General features: G+C 36.8%; 1 protein-coding gene across 1 annotated transcript; it reads left to right on the forward strand.

The window, feature by feature from the left end:
* The first annotated feature begins 1921 nt into the window (after positions 1-1921).
* Positions 1922-2973, forward strand: LOC145126843 (uncharacterized). Its single transcript, XM_079062129.1, has 2 exons — positions 1922-2006; positions 2333-2973. The coding sequence occupies exons 1-2, from the start codon at positions 1922-1924 to the stop codon at positions 2971-2973; spliced, it is 726 nt and encodes a 241-aa protein (XP_078918255.1).
* The last annotated feature ends 13691 nt before the right edge of the window (positions 2974-16664 follow it).

The raw sequence follows: 16664 nt of genomic DNA on the forward strand, positions 1-16664 counted from the left end.
TTTGAGGTTGATTTGACCATTAACGACTAGGTATCCACCCGTCAGATTTCAAAATTACCTAGCCATTAAGGATTAATTTTGAAAATTAATTTTCTCTCTCTCCTTTTACCTTTTTAATTTAATTTATCCCTTTAATATTCTCGAAATTAACTCCTATATTTTCAGGAATAACTTGGGGGCAATTGTTAGGGTCGGGATCCTCAAAACATTCAGGATCCTCAGACCTCATCAGATATTCAGGATCCTCAACTATCTCAGGATCCCAACTATTACCATTATTATTATTTACTAACATTTATAACGGTTATGTTTTGTTCTTAATTAACACATGTGCAGAAGTAGTCAAGAGAAGACTTATTCTTAACAGAGAGTTGTCTCAACTATGCTAAAGACCCAGAATAGCAAGTCAAACAACGTTCATAAAGCTGGTCATAGAGGATCCCGGGAATATCGGACATCTTCTTAGCTGGTTTAGACTATAAATTGACACATGTATCTCGCACACGACACACTCCACTTACTCTTAGCTTACTATAAAAACTTTTTCACTTGTTCTTACTGAAATACTCTCTGTAATCATCATTTTATATTAATAAAATCATCAAGGCGGGTGATCATTATCACCCCCAAGGTTTTGTGTCGGAGATCCTAGCAAGGATCAAGGGCTTTCCTTGTAAACAATCGTTTCATTCTCTTTACCTTTCTTTATTGCACAATTCAAACATCACAGCCTTTCATTAAATTTGATTGATTTATACTTGTGTAATTTTTAACCCAAACACACACACACATATATATATATATATATATATATATATATATATATATATATATATATATATATATATATATATATATATATATATATATAAACCTTGTCTTTCTCTTACCTCCAAAATATAATTTACAGGATTTATTTGACGCAACGTAGTCTATTTTCCGAACGACGCAACGTACCACAAAAAACGTTCTCCACCCTCCTGCAACGTCTCACATTTTGTGTATTGACATAATCACCGACTCCACGATTTCCCTTCCCATGTAAGCCCAACTCCGGCTTCCTCCCAACATCAACACCAACGACATCATTCATAAAAAAAAGCCCTAATTTCACGGATAAATAATTGCCCAATTAATCTCTTTCGCTTGATAATTGATGACCTTAGGGTTTTCTGAAAGGGGATTTATGCTTCTTTCTCTGTGAAAAAAACTGAAGAACACAGTTGGTTGGGTTCATTAATATTAAAGATTTTTATCTACCTTGGTAATTCAAACATTTTTCTCTAAAATGTGACATGGGTCTCTTCTCTCTTCAAGCCACTTTATGCGCCCCATCATACCACCACTGTTCACCCTCTTCGTCTCATTTCTTTCCCTATCTCCACACCTAATAATAGATATACTAGTAATTTCTTTAACAGAAACACTGCCAATACTAACTCTATGGATATTGATGCAGAAATAAGTCTAATTATGGCCAAAGAACACCAACAGCTAAAGCAAATGATCTCAAATGTACCGAGCATAGTCCAGCCTATACCCGAAGCATCTCCCACCAGTCATAGGATCTCAAGATTTAATCCTATGATAGTTGTTACTAAAGTCCCAAAACATTTCCAAACTCCCAGCATGAAACCTTACGATGAGACTACGGATCTTGAAGAACATGTGGCACAATATAGGGAAAGAATGGAGATCATCCCCATTCCCTCACATTTGAAAGAAGTTTGCATGTGCAAGGGTTTTGGTTCAACCCTCACAGGATCAGACTTAAAATGGATACTTAATGTTCCTCCTTACTCTGTTACTTCATTTGCACATTTTGTTAATCTTTTTAACAATCAATTTTTTTTGTAGCAGAACTTTTGAAAAGATCACTAGTGATATTTATTGGGTAATCTAGAACCCTAAGGAATCCGCTATGGACTTTGTGAACAGGTATTGCATGGAAGCCCTGACTATCCCCAACATTGATATGGAAACCGCCGTAGAAGCTTTCAAAATGGGTCTGAAGAAGGACTCTCCTTTTTATGAAGACCTTGTAATGACCCCATGCAAAATAATGGACGAAGTCAATAGCAGAGCATTAAGGTTCACCAGAGTGGAAGAGGACAAAGAGATCTAGAAGAAGAGAAACCCTCCTAAATCATACGATAACCCCAATAAGAAGGCTGACTCTTTGGTCCAAAGACCCTATAAGTCAAAACCTTAGTCCAAACCTGACCATCATAGGGTTAATGCCCTTGAGGATGAAGGAGAGTAAATTGATTTTCCTAAGATCATTGATTGTTGTTTTTTTATGGATATTTTGCGTATAATCTATGCTATGCAGGATCTCAGCAACAAAGCAAGGTGGCCAAAGAAAGGAGAAAAGTCCACTGGCTGGAAAAGTCTAAGTGGTGTGCATACCACAAAGACTTTAGCCACGTTACAGAGAACTGTATAGCTCCCAGGAAGGAGATCAGCTACCTCCTAAGCAAAGGATATCTTAAAGAGATCCTAGGAATAAGAAACGAAAGATCCATAGAGAAAGATCAGGATCCGCCTAAGACCTTAGAAAAACCAGGATCCCCTCCTGTAGATGCCAAGGTAATCAATGTTATATCTGGAGGTTCTGACATTTGTGGAACTTCTTCTTCTGCAGCAAAAAGGCATGCCAAGGTGTCTAAGACAGAAAAAGAAGAAAGACACCAGAAGAATACATTAGTCATGAACAATAAGGAAACCACATTCAATGAAGTTGATAGGGAAGGTATCCATGATTCCCACCATGACGGATTGGTGATCACTCTCTTCGTCGCCAACCAATTTGTCAAAAGGATCCTTGTCAATGGAGGATCCTTAGTCAACATCATACTACTAGACGCACTGAAAAGGATGAACATCCCAGAATATGAGATATTTAAAAGGTCCTCGGTGCTTATAGGATTCAGTGGTGAAACGAAGCACATGATCGGGGAGATCAAGTTATAGTTACATCAAGGGGGTACATTCTATACAATGATTTTGTGTAATTGATACCTTGTCTTCCTATAATATTATATTAAGTAGACCATGGATCCACGAAATGAAAGCAGTACCATCGACATACCACCAATGTGTAAAGATGCCCACTCCTTAGGGGACAGTGAATATCACAGGTGATCAACAACGATCTAAGGAATGCTACAACACCTCGATGAAATATTCAACAGTACCACGATAGGCATAGAAATTAAAGTAGGGGGAACAAGATGTGATAAAATAAAGAGAACAAGATGTGAATGAAGTGCCCCTAAACCTCGAGGATCCTGAAGCCAGAGTCCTCATAGGATCCTCAATACTAGAACAAATCGAGCAAGAACTAATAAAGTTCTTAAAATACAGAAGAAAGACCTTCGCTTAGAAGCATGAGGATATGACAGGTATAGACAAGAAAATTATAACTCATAAACTCAATATAGATCCTTCTTTAAGGCATATACACCAAAAAAGAAGGAAATTTGCACCCGAGAGGAACCAAATCAGTCAACAAGAAGTTGAAAAACTTCTCAAGACAGGGATGATTAAAGAAGTGTAGTTCCCAAGATGGCTAGCCAATGTAGCGGTGGTCCAAAAGAAGAATGGAAAATGGAGAGTGTGTGTGGATTACACGGATCTCAACAAGGTATGTACTAAGGATCCTTTCCTTTTACCACACATAGACTCGATGATAGATGCCACGGTAGGACATGAGCTACTGACATTCATGGACGCTTTAGCATGATTCCAACAAATACAGATGGAACCATCCGATCAAGAAGATACAACCTTCATAACTGCTACATGTATATATTGCTATAGTGCCATGCCTTTTGGTCTTAAAAATACAGGAGCAACATACCAAAGTATAGTGAATCGAATGTTCAAGGACAGACTGGGGGAGACCATGGAAGTCTATATTGATGATATGGTGGTCAAATCCAAGAGAGATAAAGATCACCTTAAAAATCTTCAAGGAGCCTTCGAAATTTTAGACGAATACAACATTAACCTAAACCCTTCCAAATGACACTTTGGGGTGAAGGCGGGAAAGTTTTTTGGATATATGGTCACCAAGAGATGGATAGAATCCAGCCCTGAACAGATCAAAGCCATAATCGATCTAAAATCCCCAACGACGACCAAAGATATCCAAAATGATATCCAAAGACTGACTGGAAGAGTAGCGGCCCTTAACATGTTCATTTCAAGATCCTCGGAGAGGTGCAAACCTTTCTACGACATCCTGAAGAACAAAAAGTTTGAATGGAACGAGGAGCATGAAAAAACCTTCCAATAACTCAAAAAGTATTTAAGTTCAACACCACTACTGGTGAAACCGTTGGATGGAGAGCCACTCCTCCTATACCTTTCAGTATCCTCGAACGTTGTAGGTGAAATTCTAGCTAAGGATCTTGACGGGGACCAACATCCCATCAACTATGTAAGTAAAAGTCTACTAGATGCTGAAACTAGGTATTCTCATCTCGAAAAACTAATGCTAGCTCTAGTAGCGAATTCTACTAAGTTAAGACACTATTTTGAAACTCATACCATACATGTAAAAACTAACTACCCAATTAAGAATGTTATGAGAAAACCAGAGTTGTTAGGAAGAATGGCCAAATGGTCGGTAAAACTTAGCACATTCGATATAAAGTATGATCCAAGATCCGCAATAAAGTCACAAGCATTAGCAGATTTTGTGGATAACTTTAGTGATGATCTACTAGCCAAAGTGGAGATAGAAACAAGACAACTCCTAGAAGAAGAAAACATGGGAAGATGGACGCTCTTCACGGACAGAGCATCCAACCAAAGAGGAACCGGCTTTGGGATCATACTAAAACCGCTACATGGGGACATACTAACCTAAGCCGTTAGCTGTGAGTTCGATGCAACCAACAACAAAGCATAATAGCACTGATCATGGGACTGCAACTATCCAAGGATCTTCAAATCAAGGATCTTTAGGTATTCGTAGATTTTTTATTGATTACTAACCATTTTAATGGATCTTATGCAGTTAAAGGCGAAAGACTAGCATCATATCTTCAAATTCATAAAAAAATTAGCCTTTGAATTTGAAGCCTTTACCCTAAACCAAGTTCCCAGGGAAGATAATGTTGAAGCATACACGTTGGCCAACCTGGGATCTTCCCTTAGAATCCCACTAAAGATGAAAATTCCAATAATCCATGTAATGATCCCAGCGATTGAAGATCCTGATAACCATGATCAGACAACCAACATCACAACGATCTTGGATCCTGACCCTCAACCCGTTCATCAGGATTATAATAGAAAAAATAATCAGGATCCTCGTAATCATGATCCTCATAATTGGGATCCTCCAAGATCCTAGATCAAACCCATCATGGAATACCTCCAAGATGACATAATCCCAAAAGAAGAAAAAAGAGACAAATCATTCAAGATGAAGGTCTCACGCCTTGTGATGATCCAAGGGAAATTATACAAAAAATCCATGGCAGGTCCATACCTAAGATTTTTGGAAGATCACGAAGCTACAGAATTTCTGAAAGATATACATGGAGGAGATTGTGGCAACCATACTGGGGGCAGATCCTTATGGTCCAAGATAATAATGACATGGTACTATTGGCCAACAATGAAAACGGATGCCTTATTGTATGCACAAAAGTGTGATGTTTGTCAAAGACATAGTAACATCCTTCATCAACTGGAAGAACCTCTAAATCCCATCATCTCCTCCTGGAGATTCATGAAATGGGGAACGGATATAGTTGGCAAATTACCAAAGGCTCCTGGTGGAAAGGTCTTCATGGTAGTAATGATAGACTATTTCTCAAAGTGGATAGAGGCTGAAGCCTTTATTCAGGTAAGAGATAGAGAGGTAGTCTCATTTATTAAATGTAATATCTTGACCAGGTTAGGGATCCCAACTATAATGATATGTGATAATGGGTCCAATTCATAAGAAAAAGGACTAGAGACCTTTGCACCAGTTGGAGAATTAAAATGATACCTTCCATTCCTGTTCATACTCAAGCCAATGGTCAAGCGGAATCTAGCAACAAAATCATAGTCAATAATTTGAAGAAAATCCTAGATGCGAAGAAAGGAAGATGGGTTGAATAACTTCCTTTTGTCTTATGGGCAGATAGGACCACTGTTAGAAAAATAAGAGTGATCGATAGATTCAAAACAAGAATAAGAATCAAACACAAAAGAATGAAGATCAAAGGCGTGCTTAATGATTATAGTCTATGCCTTAGAAGAGCTCGATTAGGAACTGCTACTGTAAAGGCACGTTAGGGTTACAAAAACTATCGACTCTAAACACGGTGCATGAATGCACTATAAAATAGCTAAACCCTAATCATTAAAGACACCGGGTGGACAGGCCCAACCCGTTACATAAAATGGACCTATACACAAAATACACAATTGATGCAGTCCATTAAACCCAACAACCACATCAAATACAATCACAGGTCAAACTCCCTATTCTTTGGTGTTTGGAACAAAATTTGTGATCCCAACTGAGGTGGTGATACCTTCAGCAAGATACCAAGTCCAAGATCAGAAAAAAAAAACAATGAGATCCTAGCCTAGGATCTCAACACTATTGATGAACTCAGGGATCTTGTCAGGATCCTCATTGCAGCTCATCAACAAAGAATCGCTAAAACATATAACAAAAACATAAAAGTCAGAAGATTCCAGGTAGGTGACTTGGTTCTTAGGAATGCTGTTAGATGCCATTTTATGCATCTTTTAGGGTAGTTTTTATTATCATTTAACATCATATTTTGTACATTTGCATGTCATTTGTTTAAATAATGTTCAGCTCATGTCTTTTATCAGAATTCTCATAATGCTAGCATTTTTGTGTCGTTTTCAGATAACCCGAGTGGAGCGGTACTTTGGGAGCAACTGAATGCATACGTGGAGCTTAAATGGAGTTGGAACTGAAAAAGGATGCTAGGGAATAACATGGAGTGCTTAAACTGAAGAATCGCGTCTGAAACGAGCCAGAAACTCAAATCTGCGATCACATTTTTAGTTTCTCCAATCGCATAAATGCATCAAAGTTTTGTAGAGCCGAAATAAGTCATCTGGATGCCATTTGAGAAGAAAAACCAATATCTGCGATCGCATAAGAAGTATCTGCAATCGCATTTATTTGACGCAACTCATGAAACTTCAGAAATAGCATCATACATCATTTAAGGGTAAATCTAGAAAAAACCTCAATTTCTGCGATCGCATAAACCTAATCTGCAATCACATTTTTCATTAACTTTCTCCGGAAGATTCTATCTTGCATATAAATATGGCCCTCATAAACAGGTTCGAAGGTTAAATGGTTCCAGACAATGAAAAAACATGTCTAAAGGCGATTTCTGATACCTTTCAGCGACTTCTTGAGATCTGAAGGCTATGAATCATCTTATACACTTAGTTTAGAAGATTATTTAGTTAATGTTTCTTTTTATTAGTTTAGATTCGGTTTTAGCCATGTCTAGCTAAAATCCTAGTTTTCAGTTCTGCACTAGACTAGTACTTTTCATGTGATTAGTTATCAGATCTAGTTTTCTTTTTGTTTTTCTATCTAGCTTTTTCAGTTTTAAACTTAATGAATGTTTGATTTTAATTCTTATTAGTCTGATCACTTAGCTAGGGTTTTATCATTCCAGTTAATCAGTTAATAGAATTTGTGATTGTTATTGTCAACTAGTAATAAGTAACAAGTATCAGATGGTTCCGTGTTTGGGATTTAACTCTTATATAAACTATAAAAATCATATATTTACGCTTCCGAGCTTGTGAGAAGTATTGGGTATTGCTGGGAATTTTACACAGATCATAAAGCTGCTTTTCTGATTTAATTAAGAGCTTGTTTAATTGAACAATAAAAAGTTAGGGTTAATTCAAAGAGCTTGGTTTGGTTAACTAATTAGGTAAAAAAGAGTATACTAGAGCTTGTTAGTTTTTCTCTGTACCAGCTTAGATAAAACACATTCTGAATAACCATATCTGGGTCGATTGCATGATTAGGAAAGTTGCAACAGAACTAAATTCATTTTTATTATTGATTTTTCTTTAGTTTATTTTCACTGCAATTTTTAGTCTTTAGTTTAATAAAAAAAATCCCGTTTTAATAATTTTTGTTTTGACTAGAATGTGTCTGATACAAAAAGGCATTGATTGTTAGGCTGTGTCCCTGAGGATTCGACCCTGCTTCCATGTGCTATATTATTAGTGCAACCACCAGTGAAATTTTATTTGTTTAATACGCTGTGACAGCGTGTTAACAAATTGGCGCCATTGTCAGGGACACAGTGCTTCTAATCGTTTTTATGCCCAAAACATTTCGTACAGGTACACCTCTAGCTTGTGATCCATAAATTGAAAGAACTGCAAGCAAACTGAAGAAAGAAGCAGTAAAGAAAAAACGACCAGCTGGTTTCTTTGGTTCATCATCTTCAGTACTTCCAGGAATCACCACACCATAAGGCAGTCCCTTGTCGAACGAACCAGATCCGACTTTTCCGTCTTTCCCAAAAGTACCCCAACTTCTCCTTCTAACAGCCCCTATAAAGCACACTCTCCAACACCCTTAGTTAAATCCAAGAAGACAGATTCTTCTAAAATCCATTCTGAAATTTTAGAAACACCAGAACCTTTAGTACCTAACTCTCCAAAATCAGCCATGAGTGGAGACGACGCAGAAAAGACTCTCTGAGAGTGGGTCACCCAAGAGGTCAATCAGCAATCTCTTTGCATTACCTTTAGAAGCCCATAACTTTGAACTCAAATCTGGGCTGATACATCTTCTTCCCATGTTCTGAGGTCTAGAAAACGAAGACCCACATAAATTTCTCAAGGAATTTCATGTGGTTTGTTCGGGAATGAAGCCACATGCTGTCACAAAAGATCAGATAAAGTTAAGGGCATTCCCCTTTTCAGTTCACAACTTAGCAAGAAAATGGTTGTACGAGCTCCCATCCGGTTCCATCACCACTTGAACAGAACTCACGATGTTATTTTAAGAGAAGTATTTTCCAGAAACGTGAGTTTCGAGTCTTAGAAGAGAAATACTTAATATCAAATAAGGCAGAAGATAAGTTCTACATACTTACTGGTACAGATTTAAAAACTGTTGGTTCGTTGCCAACAACATGGGATCAGTGATTTTTAGTTGTACAACTGCTTTTGTGAAGGTCTGACACCCATGGAGCAGCGTCTGATAAATGCTTCAAGTAGTGGTTCCTTAGGTTATATGACACCAATTGAAATCCGAGAAATGATCGAGAAGCTGGCGATAGAGTCAAAGCCTTCTGGAAACGAAGATGAGTGGTATTATGATCAGCCAATAGGAGTCAAAGAAATAAGTAATGCTCATCTGGAGTCCCAAATTTCTGAGCTCACGAAAGCGATTCTGCTCCTGACAAAAGAAAAAGCAGCTGCGAAGAAACAATGTCGTATTTGCCTGAAGATTGAACATCCAACATATATGTGTCCAATATTGCAACAGGTTGTTTCTCCAGTCAAAGATATCGGAGGATACCAGCAATAAAAGATTTTTAACTAGCCTCCAAACTATTATCAGAACAATAATTTTCAGTCAAAACAGCAATTTCAGCAACCGCCAGGTTTTCAGCAAGTGAACTTTCAGAATCCGAGTCAGCAAACTTATCAATAGCAAAATTTTCAAAACCAAAATTCGCATCAGCAACCCAGTAGTTCTAGTGTGGCCTTAGAAGATATTATGAAGATTCTTTCCATGAGCACCCAAGTATTCCAGAACGAAACCAGAGCTAGTATCAAGAATCTGGAACAACAGGTGTCTCAACTTGCCACTTCTGTGGGTCGTCTGGAATCTCAAGGAAAGTTACCGGGGCATACTGAAAACAATCCAAAGCACAATATGAGTGCTATTTCCTTGAGAAGTGGGAAAAGAGATGAAGGTCTAAGCATATCTGAACCAGAAAAATAAGTTGAAGGAAATGAAGAAGTTATGGTAGAAGAAGAAGATGTAAAAGAACCATAAAAAGAAGAAGAGGAATATAAAGAAGTTTTGATTGAAGAAGAAGATGAAAAATATAAAGGAAAAGAAACTCCAAAACCAGTGAAGCTGAATCTGAAGGAGTACAAGCCACTTCCACCATTTCCATCAAGATTGAGTAATATGAAGCGTGAGCGAGAGGATGAAGATATTATGGACATATTTCGTAAGGTGGAGGTAAAAATCCCACTTTTAGAAATAATTAAACATATCCCTCGTTATTCCATGTTTCTAAAAAATCTATGTGTCTCTAAGAAAAAAATGAGGATCAATGAAACTATCAAAGCTGGCAAAAATATTTCTGCCATTTTGCAAAAAGGTTTGCCCCCAAAGTGCAAGGATCTGGGGATTTTCTCGGTTCCTTGTAAATTGGGGAACCTTAATTTTTCAAATGCTATGCTTGACTTAGATGCATCAGTCAATGTCCTTCCTTCTCTGTTTTTGAAAAATTAAAATTGGGAACTTTACAAAAGACTGGGACACTCATTCAGTTGGTAGATCACTCGACTGTACACCCAAAAGGTGTATTGGATGATGTTCTTGTCCAAGTGGGTGAGCTTACTTTTTCCGCTGACTTTTACATTCGGAACATGGGTGATTTAGACGTATCAGATAAAAACTCAATTATTTGGGGAAGACCTTTTCTAAAACTGCTAAAACGAAATTTTACGTTTTTGTTGGTACGCTTTCTTTGGAATTTGACGGGGATGTGATGAACTTTAAAATGAATGATGATGATACTACTGATAATATTTATGTTAATTTTCTGGGTACCCGCAATCCTTTATCTGAGGGTTGCTGTGAGTTTTCAGATGTTTCCGTGCAAGTTTTGTTTTTAGACAAGAATTTATCTGATAATACATCCAAGGAGCTGATACGAAATAAGCTTGGGGAGGTGAAAGAAAAGATGATTTCTGCTGAAGAAACATTAGAGAAGGAACTGACATAAAAAGATAAGCTTGGGGAGGAAGAAAAGAAGATTCCTGGAAAAATGATCAAAGAAAAAGTGTTGATTTCTGCTTAGAAGATTTCTGAAAATAAAAATCAAAAAAATGAGAAGATTTCTGGAAATAAGAAGATCAGAAAACGAAAGAAGTTCAAATATCTGAAAAACTTATCTGAAGAAAATATGGAGTCTTTCCAGTTTGGTGAACAAGTTCCAGGTCCGCCAATCTTGCCATATCTAAAGGGATCTGGAGTGACAAGGAAGAGAGTTGAGCTACAGAGAAGTCCAAACCACACCAGTTAACAAATTTGGTTGGGCAAAGTCGAGCCAACAACTTTAAAAATGGACAGCTTTCCGGGAGGCAACCTGAGGAGTAGTTTTTAGTTTTTAATGCTTTTAATAAACAGATGGTCGCAGTTCTAAGCAAGCTTGGGGAAATCAGAGGATCTTCAAAGTTTCTGAAATTCAGATTTTTCGCCACATCTTTATCAAAATTAGAATTCTGCGAACTTATCAGGTACATTCTTTCCTAGCTTTACCCTTTTGTTTTTATATGCTTTATTGAGCTGTATATCCCTCTTTGAGCATTGAGGACAATGTATCATTTTAAGCTTGGGGAAGGGGTTACTATAAAAATTTGCATTTTTTTGTTAAAAATTTTAAAATTTTCAGTTTTTCAGTTAAAATTTTCAAATTTTATTTTCCTTTTGCATTTTATTTTTCTCCATTGCATTTGCATATAAAAAATTCAAAAATCCAAAAAAATATATATTTTTTGTTTTTATTCTTTTCTACATTCATAAAAAAACCCAAATAGATTTTCATTTTCTGCATTTCGAAAAAAAATGAAAAAAAATGAAAAAAGCGAAAAACACATTAGATGAGGACATTCTTGCATTCGATAGCTCTGTATAAGTGGAAAATGATGTCCGAAATGATCAGGTTGATAGTGGTAAGTTCAGTAATAATGCCCATAACTAGGAGTCGCAAAACACCGTGATCTGAGACGCCGAATGTAAAAAATAAAATAAATGGCGTATTGAAACACTGTGTGGGTGGTAATAATAGTTCAAAATGATTTGCTTATTAATGTTTAAAAAAAACCTTGATCGAAAAGCCTGAACCCACAGAACATGGTCCTCTTTGTTGACACGCGTTGCCCTCGCGGTAACTGAGAACCTTATATCAGATCCACACAATCAAAGGAAGGAAGGGTAAATTGTTACATCTGATACCTAAGTTAAAGTCGAACACTAAATCGAAGAAATCTCAAGAAATTCAAAAAGTTGATTGAAGAACTCAAGCTAAAGACGAGATACAAATTCAAGTTCAATCAAATTAAGAGCCACAATGAAGACAAATCTAGCGCAAGAAGAACTCTGTGATATGATATTTGTCGTTCTCTACCAAGTGAAAGCATAGAGTTGGGCTCCTACAGGGTTTGGCCAACTGCTGCTTCGGCGAAAGCTGATTTGGTTGTGCGGGTTCTTAAGGATGTTTCGATTACGGTTCTTAATTATCTAGTATTAAGGACATTAAATTCTAAAATGTGTTATTTTCGCTTTTAAGGCTAATTAAGGTATAAAGTTTAAATAAAAGTTGCAGTTGGCTTATTGGTTCACATCGTCAACCTTCTTCCCGACATTGGGAATCTGTGAGAGATGGAAGGTATCGTAATGATCATCTAGGTAGTGATTCCATTAAGCTTCTCTCAGTTTTAAGTCTGATCATGTTAAAAAAAAGTGAAATATTTTTAGTTCAGGTTTTTAATTATTTTTATTTTACGTTCTTTTTAGGTCATCTACATCTTCCCATTTATTTATAATGTTTAACCTTTTTCTTACTTGAGAACAAGTAAGGTTCAAGCATTTGGATATTTGTCAGATGCCATTTTATGCATCTTTTAGGGTAGTTTTTATTATCATTAAACATCATATTATGTACATTTTCATGTCATTTGTTTATATAATGTTCAACTCATGTATTTTATCATAATTCCCATACTGCTAGCATATATGTGTCGTTTTCAGATAAATTGAGTGGAGCGGTACTTTGGGAGCAGCTGGATGCATGTCCGGAGATTAAATGGAGTTGGATCTGAAGAAGGATGCTAAGGAATAACGTCGAGTGCTTAAACTAAAGAATCGCGTCCGAAACGAGCTAGAAACTCAAATCTGTGATCATATTTTCTGTTTCAGCGATCGCATAAATGCATCGAAGTTTTGTAGAGCCGATATAAGTCATATGGATGCCATCAAAGAAGAAAAACCAATATTTGTGATCGGATAAGCAGTATTTGCGATCGCATTTATTTGATGCAACTTCTGAACTTCAGAAATAGCATCATACATCATTTAAGGATAAATCCAGAAAAAAAAACCTCAATTTCTGCGATCACATTTTTCGTTAACTTTCTCCGGAAGCTTTTTTCTTGCGTATAAATGTGGGCCTCATAATCAGGTTCAAAGGTTAGACGGTTCCAAACGACGAAAAAACACTTCTGAAGGCGATTTATGATACCTTTTAGCGACTTCTGGAGATCTGAAGGTTGTGAATCATCTCATACACTTAGTTTACAAGATTATTCAGTTAATGTTTCTTTTTAGTTTAGATTCATTTTAGCCATGTCTAGCTAAAACCCTAGTTTTCAGTTCTGCATTAGACTAGTAATTTTCATGTGATTAGTTATCAGGTCTGGTTTTCTTTTTGTGTTTGTATCTAGATTTGTCAGTTTTGAACTTAATGAATGTTTGATTTTAATTCTTGTTAGTCTGATCACTTAGCTAGGGTTTTATCATTCCAGTTAATTAGTTAATAGAATCTGCAATTGTTCTTGTCAACTGGTAATAAGTAACAAGTATCAGATTGGTTCCGTGTTTGGGGTTTAACTCTGATATAAACTGTAAAAATCATATATTTATGCTTCCGAGCTTGTGAGAAGTATTGGGTATTGCTGGGAATTTTACACAGATCATAAATCTGCTTTTCTGATTTAATTAAGAGCTTGTTTAATTGAACAATAAAAAGTTAGGGTTAATTCAAAGAGCTTGTTTTGGTTAACTAATTAGGTAAAAGAGATTATATTTGAGATTGTTAGTTTTTCTCAGTACCAGCTTAGATAGAACGCATTCTGAATAACCAGATCTGGGTTGATTGCATGAGTAGGAAAGTCATAGTAGAACTGAATTCATTTTTATTATTGATTTTGGTTTAGTTTATTTTCACTGCAATTTTTAGTCTTTAATTTAATAAAAAAACCCTTTTAATAATTTATGTTTTGACTAGAATGTGCCTGATGCAAAAAGGCATTGACCGTTAGGCTGTGTCCCTGAGGATTCAACCCCGCTTTCCTATGCTATATTATTAGTGCAACTAGCAGTGAAATTTTATTTGTTTAATACGCTCACGACAACATGTTAACAAAGGCATGCCAGTATACCAAGGATCCGAGTGCATGTAGGTTGGCACCCAAATGGGGTGCCTTATCTCATCGATTCAAAAGCAGGAAAATGAGCATATTGGCTTGCTACCCTCGAAGGGAACATCTTACCAAGATCACAGAATGCCATACACTTGAAAACATGTTTCATGTAAGTCAAAATATTTCGCTTTCCAACAAGATCCAAGGTATACATTCTTTAACTTTTGCTTTTGTTTGAATTCTTTTATTTATTTTCAAAGAATACTACTGACTTAAGCATCGGAGGGGCGTTAGCCAAGCTAACACCCACCCCAAGCTAACGTTTGCAACATGCACAAGCTCAAGGATCCCAACAACTACGAATAGAGACTGATCATCTCCCCTATGATTATGGGTACTTAATCCCCTTTAAGTTTTAAAGAGTTAATTACCTCTTTCACACGAATCTAGGTTTTTACCCCTCGCTTGGACGCACGATATCTTACTATGGGATGTGAGTAAGGGGATCATTTCATGCTTAGTGACTTGGCAACCCTCTTATTTCTGAACATATGTAAAGATCCTAATGTTTAATCAAAGGTTTATAACATTGACATGTTATTTTAAGTTGGGATCTTCCCCAGTAATTTGCTAAGGTTTATAACATTGACATGTTATCTTAAGTTGTGATATTCCCCATTAATGCTCCTTTTTCTTTTTCTGCTTTCTCCTTGACTAATTTCTCCATCCTTTATAAAATCTCCTTGTTGGATATTTCTTGTTCCTTTAAAGCTTGTTCTGTTTGGCTAAGCTTGGCTTTAAGTTCCTCAAATGAATGAGAAATATAGTCAACCACCTGTAAGAGACAACAGTGAGAAAACTGAAGGCAGATATAAGAAAATACAAGGGTACTTATAGTTTGTGAGAAGGAGATCAATTTCAATAATGCCTCGTCCACCTCGAGATTCTCCAGGTTAAAAACCTCAGCTGATTTCCTCTTTCGGGATCCTAGAGTTTTGACAATCAGATCTATGGGATCTTTCTTCGAAAGGAGAGAGGAGTAAGACTTTTTTTTTCTTAACCACCAATTGGTCACTAGACATGGCAAAGTCAATATTGGCAAGGGTAAATCGAGCACCAGAACGTGTAGACTTGGATCCTAAACATGGCAAAAAAAGATTTATCAGTTCAGGATCTAAAATTGAGGATCCTTACCAGTAGACATGGGGATAATGGTAGTTGAACTTTCTTGATGGATAGGTTAATTGAGCTTGAATGATCTCTCAATCTCGGGTAAGGCAAGGAAATTCTCAATCCTGTCTTCAGCAAGGGGAACGAGCTCTTCAAACTTGAAAGCTGCAAAAAATTAAACAAAATAAGGAATGTGGATTCTAGGATCCTTAGTATAATAATATGAAATCCTACCCTTTTCAACCCAAGACTGTGGTAAGAGATTTCCATCAGGAATGGATTCGTATCTCACGAAGAAGTATTTTCCTTTCCAAGTGCCATCATTATGCTTGGATTTCAGAACAAGGGGTGACTTATCAATTTTTACTTTTAGTAAGAAATGAGAGTTCACGAAGTTTGAAAGATCATAAACATAAACTAACTCGTTCAAACCGATATTAAGATCCATGGAGTGGTTCATTCAATCGACCCAGTAAAGGCTTTTCCAAACCACTAGCATGGCTTGAATATACGAAATTTTGGTAATCTCAAAGAACTCAGAAATGATCCCAGGCCAAGCATAAGAAAGGCCTAGGTGAAAGGATATTCAGGAAAATAGACCCAAAAGGAAGAAACAAAGTCTGGCTGGTCTTAGCATCGAAAGGTCTAAAAACGGTGCCGACAGGAAAAGCCCCAACCGGTTTTAGAGCTTCAGTGTCATTGTCATCAAAAGAGAAAGTTTCCTCGTAAGACAAGGCCTTTTGATCCACGAAATCATCATCAGGAACATCGATGACGCTTGGGCGAGAGCGAGTTGCTTTTTTGCTCGTGATTAAAGATGAATAATGTTAAGGTGAAAAGAAACAAGGGAAGTACCTTTGATGATATTCAATGAACGTCTGGAAGGGAGCTAAAAGAGTAAGGCAAAATCAAGAGACTGAATACCCAATTTATACGAGAATCGTGGAAAGGTAGAAGAGTGATTTGACAGATTACTATGCCTATTTCAACGGCTAGAAATCTATTCATTGGGATTCAAATTACCCTATCCGTTAAAACTTCAAAATCTTTACTCTCTCTCTCTCTCTCTC

This window comes from Lactuca virosa, chromosome 7 (genome assembly GCF_052849685.1).
Source record: "Lactuca virosa cultivar CGN04683 chromosome 7, Lactuca_virosa_CGN04683_v6, whole genome shotgun sequence".
NCBI classification, from domain to species: Eukaryota; Viridiplantae; Streptophyta; class Magnoliopsida; order Asterales; family Asteraceae; genus Lactuca; species Lactuca virosa.